Consider the following 19,683-nt stretch of genomic DNA (forward strand, 5'->3'; position numbering starts at 1 on the left):
GTGAGGTTACACCAGAGTAACTAGGGGTGGTCAGTACACAGTCCTGGAGTGAGCGGAAGAGAAGGTGAACCTGATAATTCCTTTGTGCCTCAGGAAGACTTCATAAAGGAGGTAGCATTAGGACTGAGAGTAGAAGGACTATAAATGTAGAGTTGATTTTGCCCTTCTGTGTTTACTAATATGTCTCTCACCTTCCCTCCTGTTCTACCTCCCTCCTATTCTCTCAACCGCCTCCTTTAAAAAATAAAGGAGGGGAGCCTTTATTTCTGGTTTTGCTGTGCACTGATCCGGAGGACAGGGGTGAGGTATGGTTCCTTTGTCATCTCTAGCCCTAGAATAAATGGCCTCCGTTGTGAGGAGTTTTGCATCTGTTATAGGGTAATGGACTCTTCATGGAGCCCTTGTGATTTAGATCCATGAAGATACCTTCAGCAAAGACCAGTCTATTAAGCTTCTCTGTTCACTGTTGGATCCAAAGGATCTGGCCACAACTCATATACTCTTTGCCCTAATGCAGTGACCCAGCACAGCATTCTTCCTTTCTGCCCACCTTAGAAATGATGCCTTAATTCCCAAGTTCCAGTAAGTGAACCTGGCCAACGACCTTAGCAGTTGACCTCTTTCAGGAGTGATCCTGATAAGCTTTCACCGGAAACCCTAATAATGAAGCTCCTATACCTTACACACACACACACACACACACACACACACACACACACACACAGTTATATTCTTATATGTACCTCAGTATACCTTAACTGATGAATTCTGAATCTCTTATTTAGATTTTTTTATTACCATCCAGTTTACTGTCAACCACTAAAACATCCAGTAACATAGCCATCCAGTAAGATAGCCAACGGAAATAAGTGAATGGGTTTCAGTTTGTGCTGAAGATCCTTTTTTCTTTATCCCAAGCCCTCATATGGTGAAACATCCAGGGTTTAATTTCTCTGGGAAGGAAAGGAGCTCAGTGTCCCATACAGAAAATTCTTCAGGTGGAAGGATGTCAGAAAGATGGATTTCCAAAGCCAACTGTCTCCTGTACCATGTGGATCTCTGCAAGCAGACTCTCATCTTTCAATTTCAGCTGCATGAGAGAAGGAAGGGAAGGACACATGTCATACCTGATATATCTATGTGGAGACCCCTCATTTGCGGGACCACAGCTAAAGAACATAGTTCCTCAGGATGGAATTGACTCTTCCTATACTCTCTATTTCACAATAACTCCATTAAAAAGACCTCAAAACATCGTGCTGGTTACATGGATGTGTTCACTTTATGAAAATTCATCACGTGGTATGAACACTCACAATTTGTGTATTTTTTTGTAAAATAAAAGTTTATTTTTAAAAGAGTTTACCTTATCACCCAATATATCTTAACTAATGAATAATGTTCCCATTTGGCAAGTGAGAGGAATCAAAGACACAGGAATCAAAGACATTAGACTTTAATTTTAAAATCTAGATGTGTAGTAGACACACCTAGTTGCCTACTGAAAACCCACTCTCTCCCTTCTTTTACTAACAAAATCTTCATTTCTTTCCAGGACAGCAATGTAACCAACTAAAAAGCCACATTCCTTGCTTCCCTTGTAGCTAGGGGTAATTTCAATTGTTGCCAATGAAATGTAAGGTAAAGTCATATCTCTTTAAAGGGAGGTGAAATAGCTAGCACGGCCCCTTTGTCCTTTCCCTGCTTTGTTCTTTTTTTTTTTTTTTTTTGCGGTACGCGGGCCTCTCACTGTTGCAGCCTCTCCTGTTGCGGAGCACAGGCTCCAGACGCGCAGCCTCTGTGGCCATGGCTCACGGGCCCAGCCGCTCCACAGCACGTGGGATCTTCCCGGACCGGGGCACGAACCTGTGTCCCCTGCATCGGCAGGCGGACTCTCAACCACTGTGCCACCAGGGAAGCCCCCCTGCTTTGTTCTTTATTGTGCCTGAAACATGGATATGATAGCTGGAGCTACAATGGCTGTCTCTCAACTATGAGGGATGGAAACTGCATGCTATGATTGGTGAAGCAGAAAGATGTTGGGTTTCTGATGACACTATGGTACCAATTCTGGACTTTTCATTAGATGAGAAAAATAAAACTCCTAATTTGTTTAAGCCACTGTCTTCCAAGTCAAATTACTTGCAATCATAACTGATAGACTAGACCAGGGGTTGGCAAGCAATTGCTCATGAGCCAAATCCAGCCCGCTGCCTGTTTCTGTAAGCAAAATTTTATTTGAAATGCAGCCATGCTCATTACTTGGTGTATTGTCTATAGCTGTTTTTGCACTACAAGGGCAGAGTAGTAGTGACAATAGAAACCATGTAGCCCACACCCTTTACAGAAAAAGTTTGCTGACCCCTGGACTAGAGCAACACCTTCATTTTATATGTGAGGAAAATGAGGCCCAGGGAGGTTAACAAAAGATCCCGCATGGTAATATGCGGGTTTTTATTCCAAACCCAGCAGCCCCATGATAATGGCCAAAGATGGTAAGAAAATCCTCTAGAAAAATATTCATATCATGAAATGCTGTAAAGTCAAGTCCTGAATTAAGCCAGCACCTTCCCTCCAGTTTACCAACCTCAGTACAGTATGAACAGCAGAGGTATCTGCATCATACCTTCATCGTGTACTTGTAGGCCTGCTCAGCTTCCAGTTGCCGTCCAGCCTGAAAAAAAGAGCACCGCCTGGTGATGAGGACATACCATAAATATTATGAAGGGAAAGAACATAAGCAGAGGATTTATACCTTCTTAGTTAAGAACCTCTGAATTCAAAGGGGAAGCAGGAAAATGAAAGGTGGTAGGGAAAAGCAGATGTTCATCTATATATAATATATATATCCCTCCTTCATTTCAAAAAGCTTAAAGACAACTTGGCCTCTCTTTTTTTTTTTTTCCTGAAAGCACCATGAGTCATTTGTTACTCTCAGGATTGAAGCTATTCTGTTAATAACAGCTAACACTTACATAGTGCTTGCTTTGTAGTTTACATTGTTTTAATTGTTTACATTTTTAAAGTGCTTTACTTTCATATATACCAATATTATTTATAGTTATATTGTATCAATATATTATTGATATTTACATGCCACTAGTATCTATAGTTCCCAGTTTACAGATAGAGAAACCTGGGCACAGAGAGGATAAATAACTTGCCAGGGTTATGAAGCTAATAAGTGGAAGGGCCAGGTTTTAAAACAATGCAGCTTGGCTCCAGAGTCCAGGTTTTTAATTACTACAATCTATCCTTTCTGTATGCATTAGAAAAAGCAGATACTGCAATTACTTCCATGCAGATCTGGATATGAGGTGAGAACACTACTTCTAGTTATTTCTTGTATAAAGTAATCATGTAGGACTTAAATGAGAATAATATGAATTCACTAGTATATTTCATAAGTTTGTGCACAACAAATTAGCTGCAGTATTAAGAGTCACTTCGGAAAATTTAAATACATAAATATGAGAACCACAGACTGTTCAGGTCAGAAGGGAATTTAGAGAATATCAAGTCCAATTCTCCGATTAGTGCTAGTCCATGGTAAATTTTTACTAGTTCACAGAAGACTTCATTACCCTAAAGACTTTCCTAAAATATTTAAACTTTCAAGTGTTCCTACCTGAAGTTCACTGAATTCCAGGGGTATTTTCCAGTACATCTTCCTTTCCTATCATTATTACTTTTGTTTCACTTCTGCCATAGGGAGGCAGAGACCCAAAGGATGGAAGGATCCAGAACAGGCAAAATTTTGAAAAAGAATTTTTTTGTTTTGTTATTATGTAAAATGCTGCAGTAAACATCCTTGTACATGTTTTCTGGTATTTTCCTTAGGAATGTATCTATATATAAAATTGCTAAGTTGTAGATATGAATGTGACTAAATAATGCCATATTGCACTTCAAAGTAGTTGTACCACTTTACATCCACTAGCAATTAGGACAATCCTTATCAATGTTGGTAATATCAAACTAATTTTTCCCAATCTTATGGGTGTGAATTTCTGTCACATAATTATAAATTGCATTTTCATGGTTACTAGTGAAGCAGAACTTCTTTTCATATATTTATTGACTTTTACAATTTCCACTTCAGCAAATTATATATTCCTATTCTGTGACCATTTTTCAATCAGATTGTGTGTAGGGTTTTTTTCTTATTGTAGGTAATATTTATATATTCTGGATATTAATCCTTTATTAGTTATAAATGCTGCAAGTATTTATAATAAAGTCCTTAAGCTTTATTTTAGTGCCTTTTGTTGTACATGAATTTCCAATTTAAAAGTTGTTAATTTATTGATATTTTTATCTTTGTCTTGTGCTTTTATAGTCATAAGAAAACCATGCACACCCAAGGGCAAAGAGGTATCCTCCATATTTTCTTCTAAGGAGTCTAAAGTTTTAAGATTTAGACCTTTAAACCAGCTGGAATATTGTGTGTGTGGGGGCGGGGTGGGGGGTGAAGTAACGACTACTTTTTTTTTCATATGTATGGCCAGTGACTCCACCACTATTTATTGAACAGTCAGTCCATTTATTCCTCATTTTGGTGGGCTGTTTAATCTTTTTTTTTTTTTTTTTTTTTGTGGTACGTAGGCCTCTCACTGTTGTGGCCTCTCGCGTTGCGGACGTGCAGGCTCAGCGGCCATGGCTCACGGGCCCAGCCGCTCCGCAGCATGTGGGATCTTCCCGGACCGGGGCACGAACCCATGTCCCCTGCATCGGCAAGCGGACTCTCAACCACTGCGCCACCAGGGAAGCCCTGTTTAATCTTTTAAAAATAGATTTATTGAGGTATAATATATTACCAAAAATTCACTAATTTTAAGGTTCAACTGTGCAACCATCACCACAATCCAGTTTTAGAAGGTTTCTATTACTCCCCAAAAGTTTCTTCGTGCCTGTTTGCAGTCAATCCCCATTCCGACCCTTGGCCCTAGAATCACTGATCTATTTTCATCTCTATAATTTTCCTAATTTCATATAAATGGTATCATATATAGTCTTTTGTGTCTTCTCTTAATTAGCATAATGTTTTTGAGGTTCATCCATATTGTTGCATGAATCAGAATTTCATTTTTATTGCTGAATAGTATTCCATTGTATAAATATACCGTATTTTGTTTATCCATTCACTGTTGGGTCATTTGGAATGTTTCCAGTCTTTACAGATTATTAAATGCTGTAATGAAATAGAGAAATCTTTGTGTAGACATATGTTTTCACTTTCCTTGACTAGATACCAGGAAGTGGAATTGCTGGGATATATGGTAAGTATGTATTTAACTTTTTAACAATCTGCCAAACTGTTTTCCAAAGTGGTGTACTAATTTGCAATCCCACCAGCAATGTATGAGGATTCCAGTTTCTCCACATCCCTGTCAATAATAGCCAGTCTTTTCGATTTAAGCCATTCTAATGGGTGTGTAGTGTGGTATTAATTTATGTTATCTTAATGAATTATCTTTTAAATTTTGACATAATTTCAGATTAAAGTTACAAGAATAGTTCTCTCCTCTCTGTATATACACACATACACATGGACACATATATACATATGTACATGATACATAAGTATATATTTTGACTTTTCCTGAACCATTTGAGAGTAAATTGTAAACATGATGCAATTTTAGACTTTAGTATGTGTTTCCTAAAACCAAGGACATTCTCTTACATAAGCACAGTGCAATTATCAAAATCATGAGATTAGTACAAATATAATACTATTATCTAATCTGTAGACTTCATTCAGATTTTTCCAAATGCCCCAGTAATATCTTTTATAGCAAAAGAAAATCCAGGATCATGCCCTTTACTCAGTATTCATGTCTTCAGTTTCTTTTAATTGGGAGTAGTTCTTGATTCTTTTTGTTTCATGATATTGGAATTTCTCAACAGTAGAGGGCAGTTATTTTGTAAAATATTCCTCAATTAGTGTTTGATGTATCTTTATGATTATATCAGGTTATGAACTTTTAGCAGGAATACCTCAAAAACACTGTTGTGTTGCCCTCAGTGCATTCTATTAGGAGGCACATGCTGTTTATCCCAATAATGGTGATGGTAACCTTGATTGTTTGTTTAGATTGTTATCTGTCAGGTTTTTCTACTATGGCATTACTGTGTTCCCCCTTGTAATTAATAAATATCTTGTTGCGAAATACTTGAGACTATGTAAATATCTTCTTCCTCCTTAAGCATTCATCAGTAGTTTCAGCATACCTTGTTACCATATGACCCAGCAATCCCACTTCTGGGCATATATCTGGAGAAAACTCTAATTTGAAAAGATACATGCACCCCAATGTTCAGAGCAGTACTATTTATAGTAGCCAAGACACAGAAGCAACCTAAATGTCCATCAACAGATGAATGAATAAAGAAGATGTGATATCTATCTATCTATCTATCTATCTATCTATCTATCTATCGCCAATGGAATATTATTCAGCCATAAAAAATGAAATGATGCCATTTACAGCAACATGGATGAACCCCGAGGTTATCATACTAAGTGAAGTAAATCAGAGAAAGACAAATATCATATGATATCGCTTATATGTGGAATCTAAAAAATTGTAGAAATGAACTTATTTACAAAACAGACTCACTGACATAGAAAACAAACTTATGGTTACCAAAAGGAAAGGTGTGGGTGAGGGATTAGCAGATACACACTACTATATATAAAATAGATAAACAACAAGGTCCTCCTGTATAACACAAGGAACTATATTCAATATTTTGTAATAAATATGGAAATAATAAATAAATAATGGAAAAGGTTATGAAAAAGAATCACTTTGCTATACACCAGAAAACAAAACAACACTGTAAATCAACTATACTTCAATTAAAATAAAACAAAAAAAAGAAGTGGCAAGAGTGGGAATCCTTGCCTTATTCCTGAATTTAGCAGGAAGACTTGTAGCTTTTCACCAATGAGTATGATGTTGGCTGTGGGTTTGTCATAAATGGCCTTTATTATGTTGAGATATAGTCCCTCTATACCCACTTTGATGAGAGTTTTTATCATGAATGGATGTTTACTTTTGTCAAATGCTTTTTCTGCAACTATTGAGATTATCATGGGATTTTTAACCTTCCTTTTGTTAATTTGGTATATTACATTGATTTGCAAAAGTTGAACCATCCTTGTGACCTTGGAATAAATCCAACTTGATGGTGGTGTATGATCCTTTTTATACATTGGTGGATTCGGTTTGCTAATATTTTGTTGATGACATTTCCATCTATATTCATCAAAGATACTGGCCTGTAATTTCTTTTTTTGTAATGTCTTTGTCTGGTTTTGGTCTCAGGGTAAATGGTGGCCTCACAGAATGAATTTGGGAGTGTTCTGATGTCTTCAATTTTTTGGAATAGTTTGAGAAGGATAGGTATTAGTTCTTCTTTATTTATTTAGTAGGATTCCCTTGTGAAGCTGTCTGGTCCTGGACTTTTGTTTGCTGGGAGGTTTTTTTTTAATTTTTTAATTTTATTTTATATTTTATACAGTAGGTTCTTATTAGTTATCTATTTTATACAGATTAGTGTATATATGTCAATCCCAATCTCCCAATTCATTGCTGGGAGTTTTTTAAATTACAAATTCAATTTCAATTCTAGTGATCAGTCTGTTCAAATTGTCTATTCCATCTGGACTCAGTGTTGGCAGGTTGTATGTTTCTAGAAATTTGTCCATTTCTTCTGGTTTGTCCAATTTGTTGGCATATAACTGTCCATAGTATTCTCTTATGATTTTTTTGTATCTCTGTGGTATCAGTTGTTACTTCTCCTTTTTCATTCTTATTTTGTTTATTTGGGTCCTCTCTCTTTTCTTCTTAGTGAGCCTGGCTAAAGGTTTATCAATTTTGTTTATCTTTTCAAAAAACCAACTCTAGGTTTCATTGATCTTTTCTATTATTTTTATCTCTATTTTATTTAATTCATCTCTGATCTTTCTTTTTGCATTCGGTGTTGCTTTTATTTTATGAAAAAGCTAATTTCAAATCTACATTAAAACTAAGCTGAATACAAAGTCTTAGTGAAGGGGGTCTGGTGATTCTTTTTACAAAAACATGGCCACTGTCCTTTGGCCTTAAAACTTCACGAAGGGCACTTCAAATGGCTTCATCTTTGCATGTTTCAATGCCAGAGCATAGGAATAGACCCTAGCGTCCACTGTCAGATGTTCATCAGCTACCCGAGCATCAAGTCTCTTCAGCAGGTCATTCTTTGGTAAGGAAATTACTTCCACAAATTCTCCATTTCCTGGCTTTGGCTCAGGCCTTAGGTTTTCAGCGTCATCTCCATTGATAGTTACTGTCATGATGTGTGTGGTACAATTTGACAAACCTGGATCCATACATACAGCTGGAGAACATTCAGCAACATCTCCTTTATAGCCAGTTTCTTCCTCTAGCTCCCGAAGAGCAGCTGCTTCTAGGCTTTCGTTGTCATCAGTGAGACCCACAGGGCATTCTAAGCAGTAGCTTCCCAGTGGTGGTCAGAACTGCTTTACCAGAATGATACATTCATAATGAAGGGTTCTTTGAAGCACTGGGATAACTGGCCACACCATCAGCAGACTGTCCTTTCCTAGTTGTCCACTTCACAGTTTCCCAAGTTCTTGTTTTACCAGTAAGATTCCTGTAAGTTGTTTTATCAAGCTTGACCCATTTTCCTTCTGAAATTAACTCTTCTGAAATAATAGACTGGTGTTTTGAGAAGAATCTGCTGGTTCTAGTTTTCCCATTTTCAAACTAGTTAGTCCTTATAGTCCCCAGGCAAGAAGTTCACGCTACTCCCAGGCATGGGACGAAGGTATGGGTACTCCTCTGGGCGGGTGGTGGTGGTGGGGGAGGTGAAAGCATGGGTCTGAGGCCGTAGTCTGAGGAGATGTGGTGCTACTGCTCTCTCTAATCTTTATTAATTCCTTCCTTCCACTGACTTTGGGCTTTGTTTGTTCTTTCTAATTCTTTTAGGTGGCAGGTTTGGTTGTTTACTTGAGACTTTTCTTGTTTCTTGAGGAAGGCCTATATTGCTTCGTCCCATAGATTTTGGAAAGTTGTGTTTCCATTTTCATGTATCTCGAGGTATTTTCTGAATTCCTCTTTGATTTCATCATTGACCCACTGCTTTTTTAGTAGCATGTTGTTTAGTCTACACATGTTTGTTCTTTTTCCCATTTTTCTTTCTATAGTTGATTTCTAGTTTCATACCATTGTGTTTGGAAAAAATGTTTGATATAATTTCTATCCTCTTAAATTTGTTGGGGCTTGTTTTGTGGTATATTAGTGTTTCAGGAAATAATCTTGGGGGGGTCATCTTTAGAACTCTGCCTACCAAAAGAAATTGTATATGATTTTCTCTTTGATCTATGAATTAATTAGAAACATCTTTTTTTAAGTTTACAAATGTATGTGAGTCTTTTGGCCTATCTTTTAGTTGTTGATTTATAATTTTACTGAAGTATGATCTATATGTATTCATTGAAGCTCTCTTTGTGGTCTAGCATATGGTCAACCTTTATGAATAATTCACTTGTGCTTCAAAAGAATATGTATTCTATGATTAAGTACAGGGCTCTATAATTAGTGTTTGAGCTCAACCTTGTTGTTTTATTCAAACCTTACACATCCTTAATTTTTTCCCTATTTGATCTAGCAGTTTCTGAGAGAAGTGTATTAAAATCTTCCATTTTGACCCTTTTAGTTTAAAGATGAAGAAACTGAGGCCCAGCAAGTTTAAGTAACTTCCCCAGTATCCCACAGCTAGTTGTGGCACAGCTGGGGTAAGAACTCAGGTATTTCTCATATTGATATTTACTCCAAAGAGAAAGTCCAGTAATTTTTATTCTGTTAGTTTCTCTTATAATCACAATATTCCCTGTCAGTCCCTGTGTTGTATTGGCCAATGCAAAACTCAGGGCCACTCTCTTTATTCCCAATTTGAATCTTAGGCTAATGTTGAAGTTATTGAAGCAAGTTAATTTAATTTTGGGAGGGTTATTTTCTATAGGTAAAGCAGCTATCACAAATTCCCACAATTACCCACACACACACAATTTCCCATTATTTCAAGGATAAGCACCCTCAGCCAGCAGTTCAACAGGATGGAATGATTCAGAAACACTAGTAGAGTATCGCCTTTGCTGGTCTTTGACCTTGTTACATTCTGATACAATATGACTCCCATTTTTAATTTTTTTAAAAGGAAAACAACTTTAATGAAAAAGGAACTCAGGTCATTAAATATAACTAAATACATTTTAAATATAAATACCATGTCTTTCCTGATTAGTATCAGGTAAATATCTAACCTATGTGTCTGAATAGCTAAACCATCTGTCTGAACTCTGGTCTCAAAGAAAAATCTTAGAGACAATTACACAGAAGATGCTTCATAGCATCAGGTGCATTTTTTAAATGATGGGATCTTTTGGGAAAATAACTTCAGTCTATCAGAGATTTCTGTTGTTCCTATTGTTGGTAATTCATTTATGGCTACACCCTTATAGTCTACCTTGCCTTTCTTTTTATCATTAGATTCTTATATAGCTTTTCTAGACCATATATGACATTTTTGTAGATCCAGAGCATAAATAGAATGACTATACAATCCCAGACTTGAGGTCCTAAACATGAGAGTGAAGGCAGGCAGAGTGGTGCTGAGGAGGGCAGAAGGAGAATCTCTCACCTTCCCCAAGTCTAATCTGCCATCCCACTGCACAGCCCTTGCATGCACATCTCCTAACTGCCACCCCAGACCAAGATCTGATCTGTACATGCTCCTTCATCTTGAGTCAGGGCACACACTGGGCTGGGCTTAGTTTGTGTGGCCTGGGCTGGGGCCTGCTGAGCAGCTCAAAAGTGCCACAGGGAGCCCACCCCATCTGAAACCCCCACTGACGGTCAACCCCAATCCACCCCATTACCACTCACCTGAGACGACCAAACCCAAGTGCCTCATTCCCATTTTTAGAATCTCCTTTCCAGACAAACACACCTAAGTATATGATTTTCAAGCACATCCTAAGTAGAGGCTTCCCAGACATGAACTCTCCTTCATCATCAGTATAATGACCACATCTGAAGCTCATCAAACCTCAACTATCATGCATTGATGGCCTTCCCGCTATCTCTTTCTTTACTTGGTCCCTCACCTCTCTGCTCTACAAGGGCATTGTGTAAGGATAATAACCACTCACTTTCAGGCAGACCAGAGCCAGATATGCCCATACTTCAGCATTGTAGTTGTTCAGTGCATTGGCTTCAGAGAGAGCATCCTCAGCCTCTGTGAGCTCATCCAGCTTGATAGAAAAAGAAGAAAACGTGATTTGTTAAGTCAAAGTAGTTTTCACTTAAGCCAGCTGGAATCTGTTTAGCTGAAAATGCTATGTCCAAATAACATTGATATATGTGACCCATACTAATAATTTTCAACTTAAAAAATTTTTAGCAACAGAAAAAAAAATTTTTAGCAACAGAACTCTTTCTTCAAACAAAATCATATGTGGTGGTGTTCCAATATATGAATGAGTTAAAAGTAGAACTGCTCTGATTAAAAAGTCAGGTACAGGAATCTGGAGCCCTGCCTGCTGGGCCATCGAGTTATACCCCTCTCTTCTTCCTTCTCTCTATAGCAGGCCCATCAGGGCATCCATGAACCATAGAGCTTCAGGTGCCAGGGTTGGAAAACCAGAAGTATTCACTATCATGTGTGCCTCATTCAGTGATTTCCCCATACACAGTGGGCTGTCAGATACATTTGTAGTTTTATATTGTACATCCCTTTCTTAAGTTAGTCCTGTTAGCCCATCAAAATACTATTGTTTAGAAAGCTTCTCTTTCCCCTAATATTAGTTATTGACAGCACAATCTTGAGCAATCAATACAACATTCAGAGATTCTAGGGTGTTCCCTGAGCTCTGGGCACATGGATATCATTGCTGCTCCCTAATACTGTGAGTTTGTTTTGTAAAATCTTCCAAAAGGCCACCTAAGGAAAGGACAAGATACCTCTCTCTCCCCAGTAAAATCGTTCTTCATTTTTCATGTTTTAGAAAATAAAATAACTGGTTTCTAGGCCCAAGACAATATGAAGAATGGCCTTTCGGCAATGCCCATACCTTGGTCCACACTTTAAATGTCTCAGAGATATTGATTCATTATTTAATCAACCTATATTTGCTAAGAATTTATTTTACTCTGTGTCAGGCAGTATGCTAGATACTTGGAATAAAAAGAAAAAATACAACTTTTGCCCAAAGAATTCACTGACAGATACGTAAAAATTAAGACAAAATGAAAACTCAAACACATAAAGAGTTCTGATAGAAAATAAACATTTCTATAATAAAAGCATATATATACATATATGTATATATATGTACACATACATATATATATTTATTTATGTGTACATATACATATATGTACACATAAATAATCTAGTGGAGGGACAAAGGAAAAGAGGAATAATTCTACCCTGAGATTAAGGGATGGCTTCAGAGAAGAAACACTGTTGAAGTCAATCCTGAAGGATAAATAGGAGTTTGTTAGCTATACTTCAAGGCATTCCAGGTAAGAAGAACTTCATATACAGAGGCACAGAGGCTTCAGAGAGCATGGCATGCTCAGGAAACTCTTAATATGCTTGTGTGGCTGGAGAAGGGAGGGAAGGGAGAGACAGAGAGAAAGCGAGAGAGAAAACAAAGGAAGTGATAAGACCAAGGAGTTAGGAAGAGACCAGATCATTCAAAAAAAAATCTGAATATTATTCTGAAATAAGGGGTAGTCACTGAGGAGTTTAAATAAGGAAGTAACCTGGTATTTGCATATTTTAAAGACCACTTTGGTAACGATGCAGGAGATGAATTGAGGGAGGACAGGAGAACACCCTAGCAGGTAAAGAAGGGATGAGGCTTGAATTAGAGCAGTAAAAACACGGATGGAGAGGAGACAGTAGACTCAACAGACATTTAGGAGACAAAATGAATAGGATATTTGATACCTAATTAAAAGTAATAGAAGTAGACTAGGATAGTTTTTAAGTTTCTGGCTTGGTTGACTGGATTCATTATAGTCCCATTTACTAAGACAAGGGATACAGGAGAAGGTACAGGCTTAAGGAATGTGAGAATCCTGAGATAAGTTAGGTTATATTTTGGATATGTACATTTTGAGGTGTCTGGGGGACCATCAAATGGAGCTGTCTATTAAATTGTTTGATATAAGGGTCAGAACATGAAAAGTGTTATGAACTGAAGCTTTGGGATTCATTGGGGCACAGTTGGTAGTTAAGCCCACTGGGGTAGATTATATTTCTTAGGGAGAAGAAGTAAGGTGACAGGAGAAGAGCTGGCTATAGAACCCAGGAGGACCCAACAATTATGATGGGTAAAAGACTAGGAGCCAGCAAAAAAAGGCTGAGAAGGACACCAGAGAGGAAGGCGTGGAACTGGAAGGATGTGAATGCAATATTGTGGAAGTCAAGCGAAGAGAGGGTTTCAAGTAGGAGGCAGTCAGCAGGGTTAAGTGCCACAGAGACTTCATCGGAGGGTCTATTGCATTTGGCAATTAGGGTGTTATAGGGGGCCCCCATCAGAGAAGTTTCAGCAAAGTGTTAAGGGGTATACACCTAATTGCAAGGAATTGAAGGGTAACTGGTACCTAGGAAATGGACAGATAATTCACATGATTTCAACTTCACTAGTGATGAAAATGTAAATTAGGATATATATCAAATTGGAAAATGATAATGCCCATTGTTGATGACTTAACAGTAAAATGGACTCTCACACCTGGCAGAATATAAATCAGTTTACAGCCTTTCTGGAAAGTGAGTTGACACTATACTTAAAATTTTTTCTACATTCTTTATGAATGTATCCTAAGGAAATAACAGAATTAAGCTTAGAGATTTATGTCTTAAGAATGTTTATTTCTGCTTTATTTATAATATATAGATGTAGAAACTAATGACATGTCCAATAATAAGTGGTTGGTCAAATAGATATGGTATATCCACACATAGGTACAGCATGACTAAAACACTGACTGAGGGGCAGAGATTACTTGGATACCTTAGCAGTAGGACTTAACCCAACTTTTTTTGAGTTTCTATATCAATGAAAATATTTTTTTATGCTACTTAAAACAAATAGAAGCATGATTTATGCTGACTGGTTTGTACAGTTGGTTTCTTGTTCTTTTTTTTTTTTTTTTTTTTTTTGTGGTACGCGGGCCTCTCACTGTTGTGGCCTCTCCTGTTGCGGAGCACAGGCTCCGGACACGCAGGCCCAGCGGCCATGGCTCACGGGCCCAGCCGCTCCGCAGCATGTGGGATCTTCCCAGACCGGGGCACGAACCCGTGTCCCCTGCATCGGCAGGCGGACTCTCAACCACTGCGCCACCCGAGAAGCCCCGGTTTCTTGTTCTTTTGAAAGTGCTGTTAGGTTTCTAACAGCTACGGATGTTTTACATCCTTTCTGGGAAGGTGGAGTGGGGGCATATGGCTTCTATATAAGTGATCACATGTCCTGGTTGGCCTGGGACACTCCCTGTGTCCCAGTGTAATTATTAATATCACCCTTTTCATTCTCAGAAGTGTCCTGGTTTGTATGATAAATTACATGATAACCCTACTTATGCATCCAAACCAGGGAATACCATGCAGTTACCAAAATTTATGTTTTAGACTATTTGATTATGTGAGAAGGTACCAATGCTATACTGTTAAGTAGAAAAAAAGATTCCAAAGCAGTAAATATATTATTTACAATTTTATACATTAAAATTACTTTCAGGGCTTCCCTGGTGACGCAGTTGTTGGGAATCCGCCTGCCAATGCACGGGACACGGGTTCAAGCCCTGGTCTGGGAAGATCCCACATGCCGCAAAGCAACTAAGCCCATGCACCACAACTACTGAGCCTGCATTCTAGAGCCCATAAGCCACAACTACAGAGCCCGAGTCCCACAAGTACTGAAGCCCATGCGCCTAGAGCCCGTGCTCCACAATAAGAGAAGCCACTGCAATGAGAAGCCCGCACACTGCAACGAAGAGTAGCCCCAGCTTGCCACAACTAGAGAAAGCCCGCATGCAGCAACGAAGACCCAATGCAGCCAAAAATAATAAATAAATAAATAAATAAAAGAACTTTAAAAAAATTACTTTCATATACGTACGAAAAAAGACTGGAGGAAAATGCATTCAAATGTTAATAGTGGTTATCACTGAGTGGTGGGGATTATGGATACTTTTATGTTTTCCTCATATTTTGTATCATCCAAATTTCTATAACTATCATATTTTACCTCTATGGTTAAAGAAACAGCAATGAGGAATAGGAGACAAGGAATATAAACAATTCTTTTGGTTAAGGGTAACAACCAGGGAGGTTGTTACTGTTGTTATTGTTTAATAAGAAGGGGAAAAGTACAGGGAAAGAGCTGACTGGGAAGGAAAGCTTAAAAATGTATATCAAAGAGAAAGAAAACATTAAGAAAGTGAGGGATTAGGAGAAAAGGAGAGGGATAGAATCAAGAATACACATGAAGAAGTCAGACAAGAACAGAAGAATGCATGCCTCTTTCAAAGATTAGAGGAAAGGAGGGAAGGGTGACTAAAGAGTTTTTAGGGGCAGTGGAACAAAAGATCTACCAGAAGCTGTAGCAACTCCTCCTGAATATAGAAGGGACACAGAGCCTAGTAAGTATCAATTAGTTTCTTTAATTTAATTGAGTAGATTCTTTATATCCCATATCACTTTTCTCTTCCAGATAACATAATAAAATTACAAGCTTATGTACCAAATAACATGAAATTTTTTATTATATAGCTTCATGCTTCAGTTTTTGTGGGATTTTTAAAGAACGTTTTATTTTTGTAGTTCAGATTGACCTTCAGTTTACTGAACAGCTTTGAAGAGCAACTTTTCATTAGAGAAGACTGCCCTGATAGCCTTCCTACCACCATCCAAACTCCCAGGATGCCTAGAAGGCCGAAGAGTCAAGGTCAGCTGTATGCACAGGCTAGTCTCAAGACCTGATCCTCTTACCTGATAACAGGCGATTCCCAGTCCTAGCCAGGTAAGGCATGAAGGCGATCTCTTACAGACTTGCAGGTAGGTTTTCTTCGCCTTTTCGTACTGTAGAAAGAAAGCACCACTAAGCTATTGATCTGGAAGCTTCAAACACTGCATTGCTAGGATAACCATGGGGCTTCTAATTGTAATTGTAATTGTACTCCACACCAATCAAAGTTAGATGAGTCCTTGGATTATGTATATATATGTGTGTGTATATATATATTTAAATATATTTTATATATATACTTTAAATATATATATATTTTAAGACAACTTTTTAAGAGAAGTTTTATGTTCACAGCAAAATTGAGAGGAAAGAACAGAGATTTTCCACTTACCCACTGTCCCCACACATGCATAGCCTCTCCCATTATCAACATCCCCGACCAGAGTGGTACCTTTCTGTTAGTTAAGTCAAGCTAAGAATGCTTCTACTGCTTTTAATAAAAGAAAGCTAAAATAATAGCTAAAATAATACTGAGTTCTTAACAACTTTTTTAGTATCATAATGGTTAAAACCACAGACTCTAGTATTAGACTGCCTGGGTTTGAATCCTGCTTCTATTAATTACTGGTTATCTGATGTTGGGCAAGTCACTTTACCTTTGGATGTAAAAATGTCATTATCATATTACTATTCTCACTCCACAAAGATCCCAGACAATGACCTGATTTACATAGTTACTCCCCATCTCTATTCCTCACCTCTTTCTCTTCTAGATATATCTGCCCCAGTCGCAGGAAGATGAAGTGCATCTCAGAAGCATCCACTACAAAACTAATGGTTCGCTCATAGCATGCCTTGGCCTCAGCACGATTTCCACTCAGAAAATAGAGATGGCCCTTCATGCCCCAGATGTTAGGGTTCTAAGAAAGTGAAGAACAAGTAGTACATGGGATGAGGTGGTATTTAAAAGTACATTAATGGGGCTTCCCTGGTGGCGCAGTGGTTGAGAGTCCGCCTGCCGATGCAGGGGATGCGGGTTCGTGCCCCGGTCTGGGAAGATCCCACATGCCGCGGAGCGGCTGGGTCCGTGCGCCATGGCCGCTGAGCCTGCGCATCCAGGAGCCTGTGCTCCGCAATGGGAGGGGCCACAGCAGTGAGAAGCCCGTGTAACGCAAAAAAAAAAAAAAAAAAAAAAAAAAAAAAAAAAAAAAAAAAGTACATTAATGATCTTTGTTTAACATTTAAATTTAGATGAAGTCCATGTTCTTTTGCAAATTTGAAAGAGGGCCATTCAGTTGCACTGGGAGATAACTGTTTTAGGACTGCCCTCTCATTTTTTTCTTGCATTCTTCAAAGCCGTTTTGTCTTTGGGGAAAATATTAAGAAAAATATTCATGCATAACCATGATGATGTTCACAATGAGAAAGTAGAAGTTCAGGAAACTTGAAATAGATAAAGTGTCCGCTAAAGAGCTGTCCTTATCCTTTCTCTGTCCTTTGTAAAAGTCATGATTGATTAAGAGAAACAAATGGAAGGAAATTAGATAAATGAGTTTACTGACAGCTGATGACCCCCACCTCTGGTAACCAGAAATCTACCTGTGATATGGCATCACCACCTTTAAGAAGGCCTACTTGTCCCTTCTCCAAACTAAACTTAAGACGCTCTAGCAAAAGTTATTACCAGGTAGTCCATCTGGGCTGCTTGTTGAAGGTATTCTTCTGCTTTAGCAAAATCCTTCTTGAGTAGGTGTGTCTGGGCCAGCACCAAGTAATACTCACAGCTGGGGCCTCCATGAGGGCATAATAGCTCATGTGCAAGCACTCTGTGTACATACTGCAAGGAAAACTCAGATTATAAGAAACATGTAAATGACTGCATGGTGTCAATTCCATAGCTCTCACGGTTGAAGATTATGTCTCTGATAATAAATAATAAGAAACATATTATAGAATGAAATGATTATCAATTTCAAAAGGTTAGAGGTGAATTATAAACATTCAGCATATCATGGTTCCATTACCAGCTATTCATGTAGTAACATTTCCAAGTGAATTATCTACAGTACTGTATAATTCTGGTCTTGCTGGTCATACTAGATGAGTTTTAGCCTGTTGTGTAGCAGACAAAGGCATTTCATCAACCACCCCATTTTCATACGAGGTAACATTTTCAGGCATTTGTATTTATACGGAAACTTAGAGTGAGGCAAAACCTCCCTTTCTAAAATTCTAAACTCAGGATCTTAGAAACATAAATGTCTGTTTCTGACACACTCTCAAGCATTTGTTATGTTCACCAGTTTTATACTTTGGGCTATACTTTGTTTTTAATATGATATACGGCCTGCAAATTTGACAAAGTCATATGTACTTGCTAAGAAGAGGGGAAACCCTTCTTCTCCCTCTGTTCTCATCTCAGCCTATAATATAGAAACTTCCACTAATAATGATACCTTCTTAGGAAAATACTGGGGGGGGAGGCTCTGCAGCTGTTCCCTCTACCTGCGTACTGACTCTTGGACATGGGGGAAAAGTGATTTATTTAATTAGGGAGACAGAGAGCCTGTTTCTCTATTGTGAAAGGTTAGTATATTAAAGCCTCCTGTTTAATGTGGCCCACTCCCACCTAGTTCATAATTCTTGCCCTATCTTGAGTTGCCCATCCTCAAGTGGGACATGCATTCTATAGGTTGAGGGCCAAATCTCTTGCCTCCTGGATCTTGCTCTCTCTCTTACTGCTCGCTTCATGGATATGTTTCTCATTTCCTATGTGGTAGGTAGGCCTTACAGAATGCTCTTCTTCTCTGGGAGGAGACTGCAGTTCTCCAGCTGTTCCACCTGTGACTGCATGGGTAAATCAAATCTGGGACCAGTCACATATCCAGCCCAGTTATACCAATAAAAAATTAGTATTTTTATCCCCCCATATAGCACTGTGTATCTGTTTCCAATTGGTTCAGAACCTGGAAGGGAAGAAGGGTGTGCTTAGGCTTCTGTGAACCCCCAACACTCACATAACATGAGTTCCCACAATAAAGTAACATCAGGCTACAAATGACTCAGAGTCTGATTTCGCTTTGCTGGTATTCTATAGGGAGCAGACTTGCAGTGAGGTCTCCTGATGCCCTCTGCAGAGAGTAGTTCATGTTTGAATGTTTATTCCATTGTGTCTATAGTGTGCTCTCAAAGCATGTTTGATTTCTGCATCATACACATTTAAGCTTGCGAAGACATCACTATGAGAGAATAAGTAGTTCATTAAAATCTTTCCCTCTACTTGCCCTTTTTCAAATATTCTGACCTGCACAGCATTGACCTTCATCAAGAAGCGTATGGTCTCCATGAAGATGGTGGCAGGAGTTTGGGAAACACTATAAAGGGTGGGATGCAGACAAGTCGATGACTCTTGACATTTTGATGCTTCTGAAAATATGATATAAAAATAATAGACAATTAGATATAAAGGAAAAATTCAGAAGCTCAGACACATAGCAGGGAGAGTATTCTACTCTAATACATGAGAGAAATTATAATCTTGAAAGCAATAGATTATTCTATAGCAATGGCCCCCAAAGAGGAGATCTCAAAAGTTCTCGAGGTTATTCTACTGGTGGTTCCAAATGCAA

General features: G+C 38.3%; 1 protein-coding gene and 1 pseudogene across 2 annotated transcripts in view; both read right to left on the reverse strand.

Moving 5' to 3' along the window:
• Positions 1-831: 831 nt before the first annotated feature.
• The window catches only part of CFAP70 (cilia and flagella associated protein 70), a 90,143-nt gene continuing 71,291 nt past the window's right edge, over positions 832-19,683 (reverse strand). Inside the window, exons 22-28 of the mRNA XM_079718841.1 lie at positions 19,359-19,480; positions 17,739-17,891; positions 16,813-16,974; positions 16,078-16,167; positions 11,225-11,326; positions 2,627-2,674; positions 832-1,090 (exon numbers count right to left, since the gene is read on the reverse strand). Coding sequence (XP_079574967.1) covers positions 1,010-1,090; positions 2,627-2,674; positions 11,225-11,326; positions 16,078-16,167; positions 16,813-16,974; positions 17,739-17,891; positions 19,359-19,480 — 758 coding nt within the window. The 3' untranslated portion in view covers positions 832-1,009. The remainder of the gene's footprint in view (positions 1,091-2,626; positions 2,675-11,224; positions 11,327-16,077; positions 16,168-16,812; positions 16,975-17,738; positions 17,892-19,358; positions 19,481-19,683) is intronic.
• LOC307063303 (ADP-sugar pyrophosphatase-like) lies at positions 7,109-8,770 on the reverse strand (annotated as a pseudogene). The gene has a single exon. The product of its transcript is annotated as an ADP-sugar pyrophosphatase-like (transcript).

This window comes from Hyperoodon ampullatus (genome assembly GCF_949752795.1).
Source record: "Hyperoodon ampullatus genome assembly, chromosome: 1".
Lineage (NCBI taxonomy): Eukaryota > Metazoa > Chordata > Mammalia > Artiodactyla > Ziphiidae > Hyperoodon > Hyperoodon ampullatus.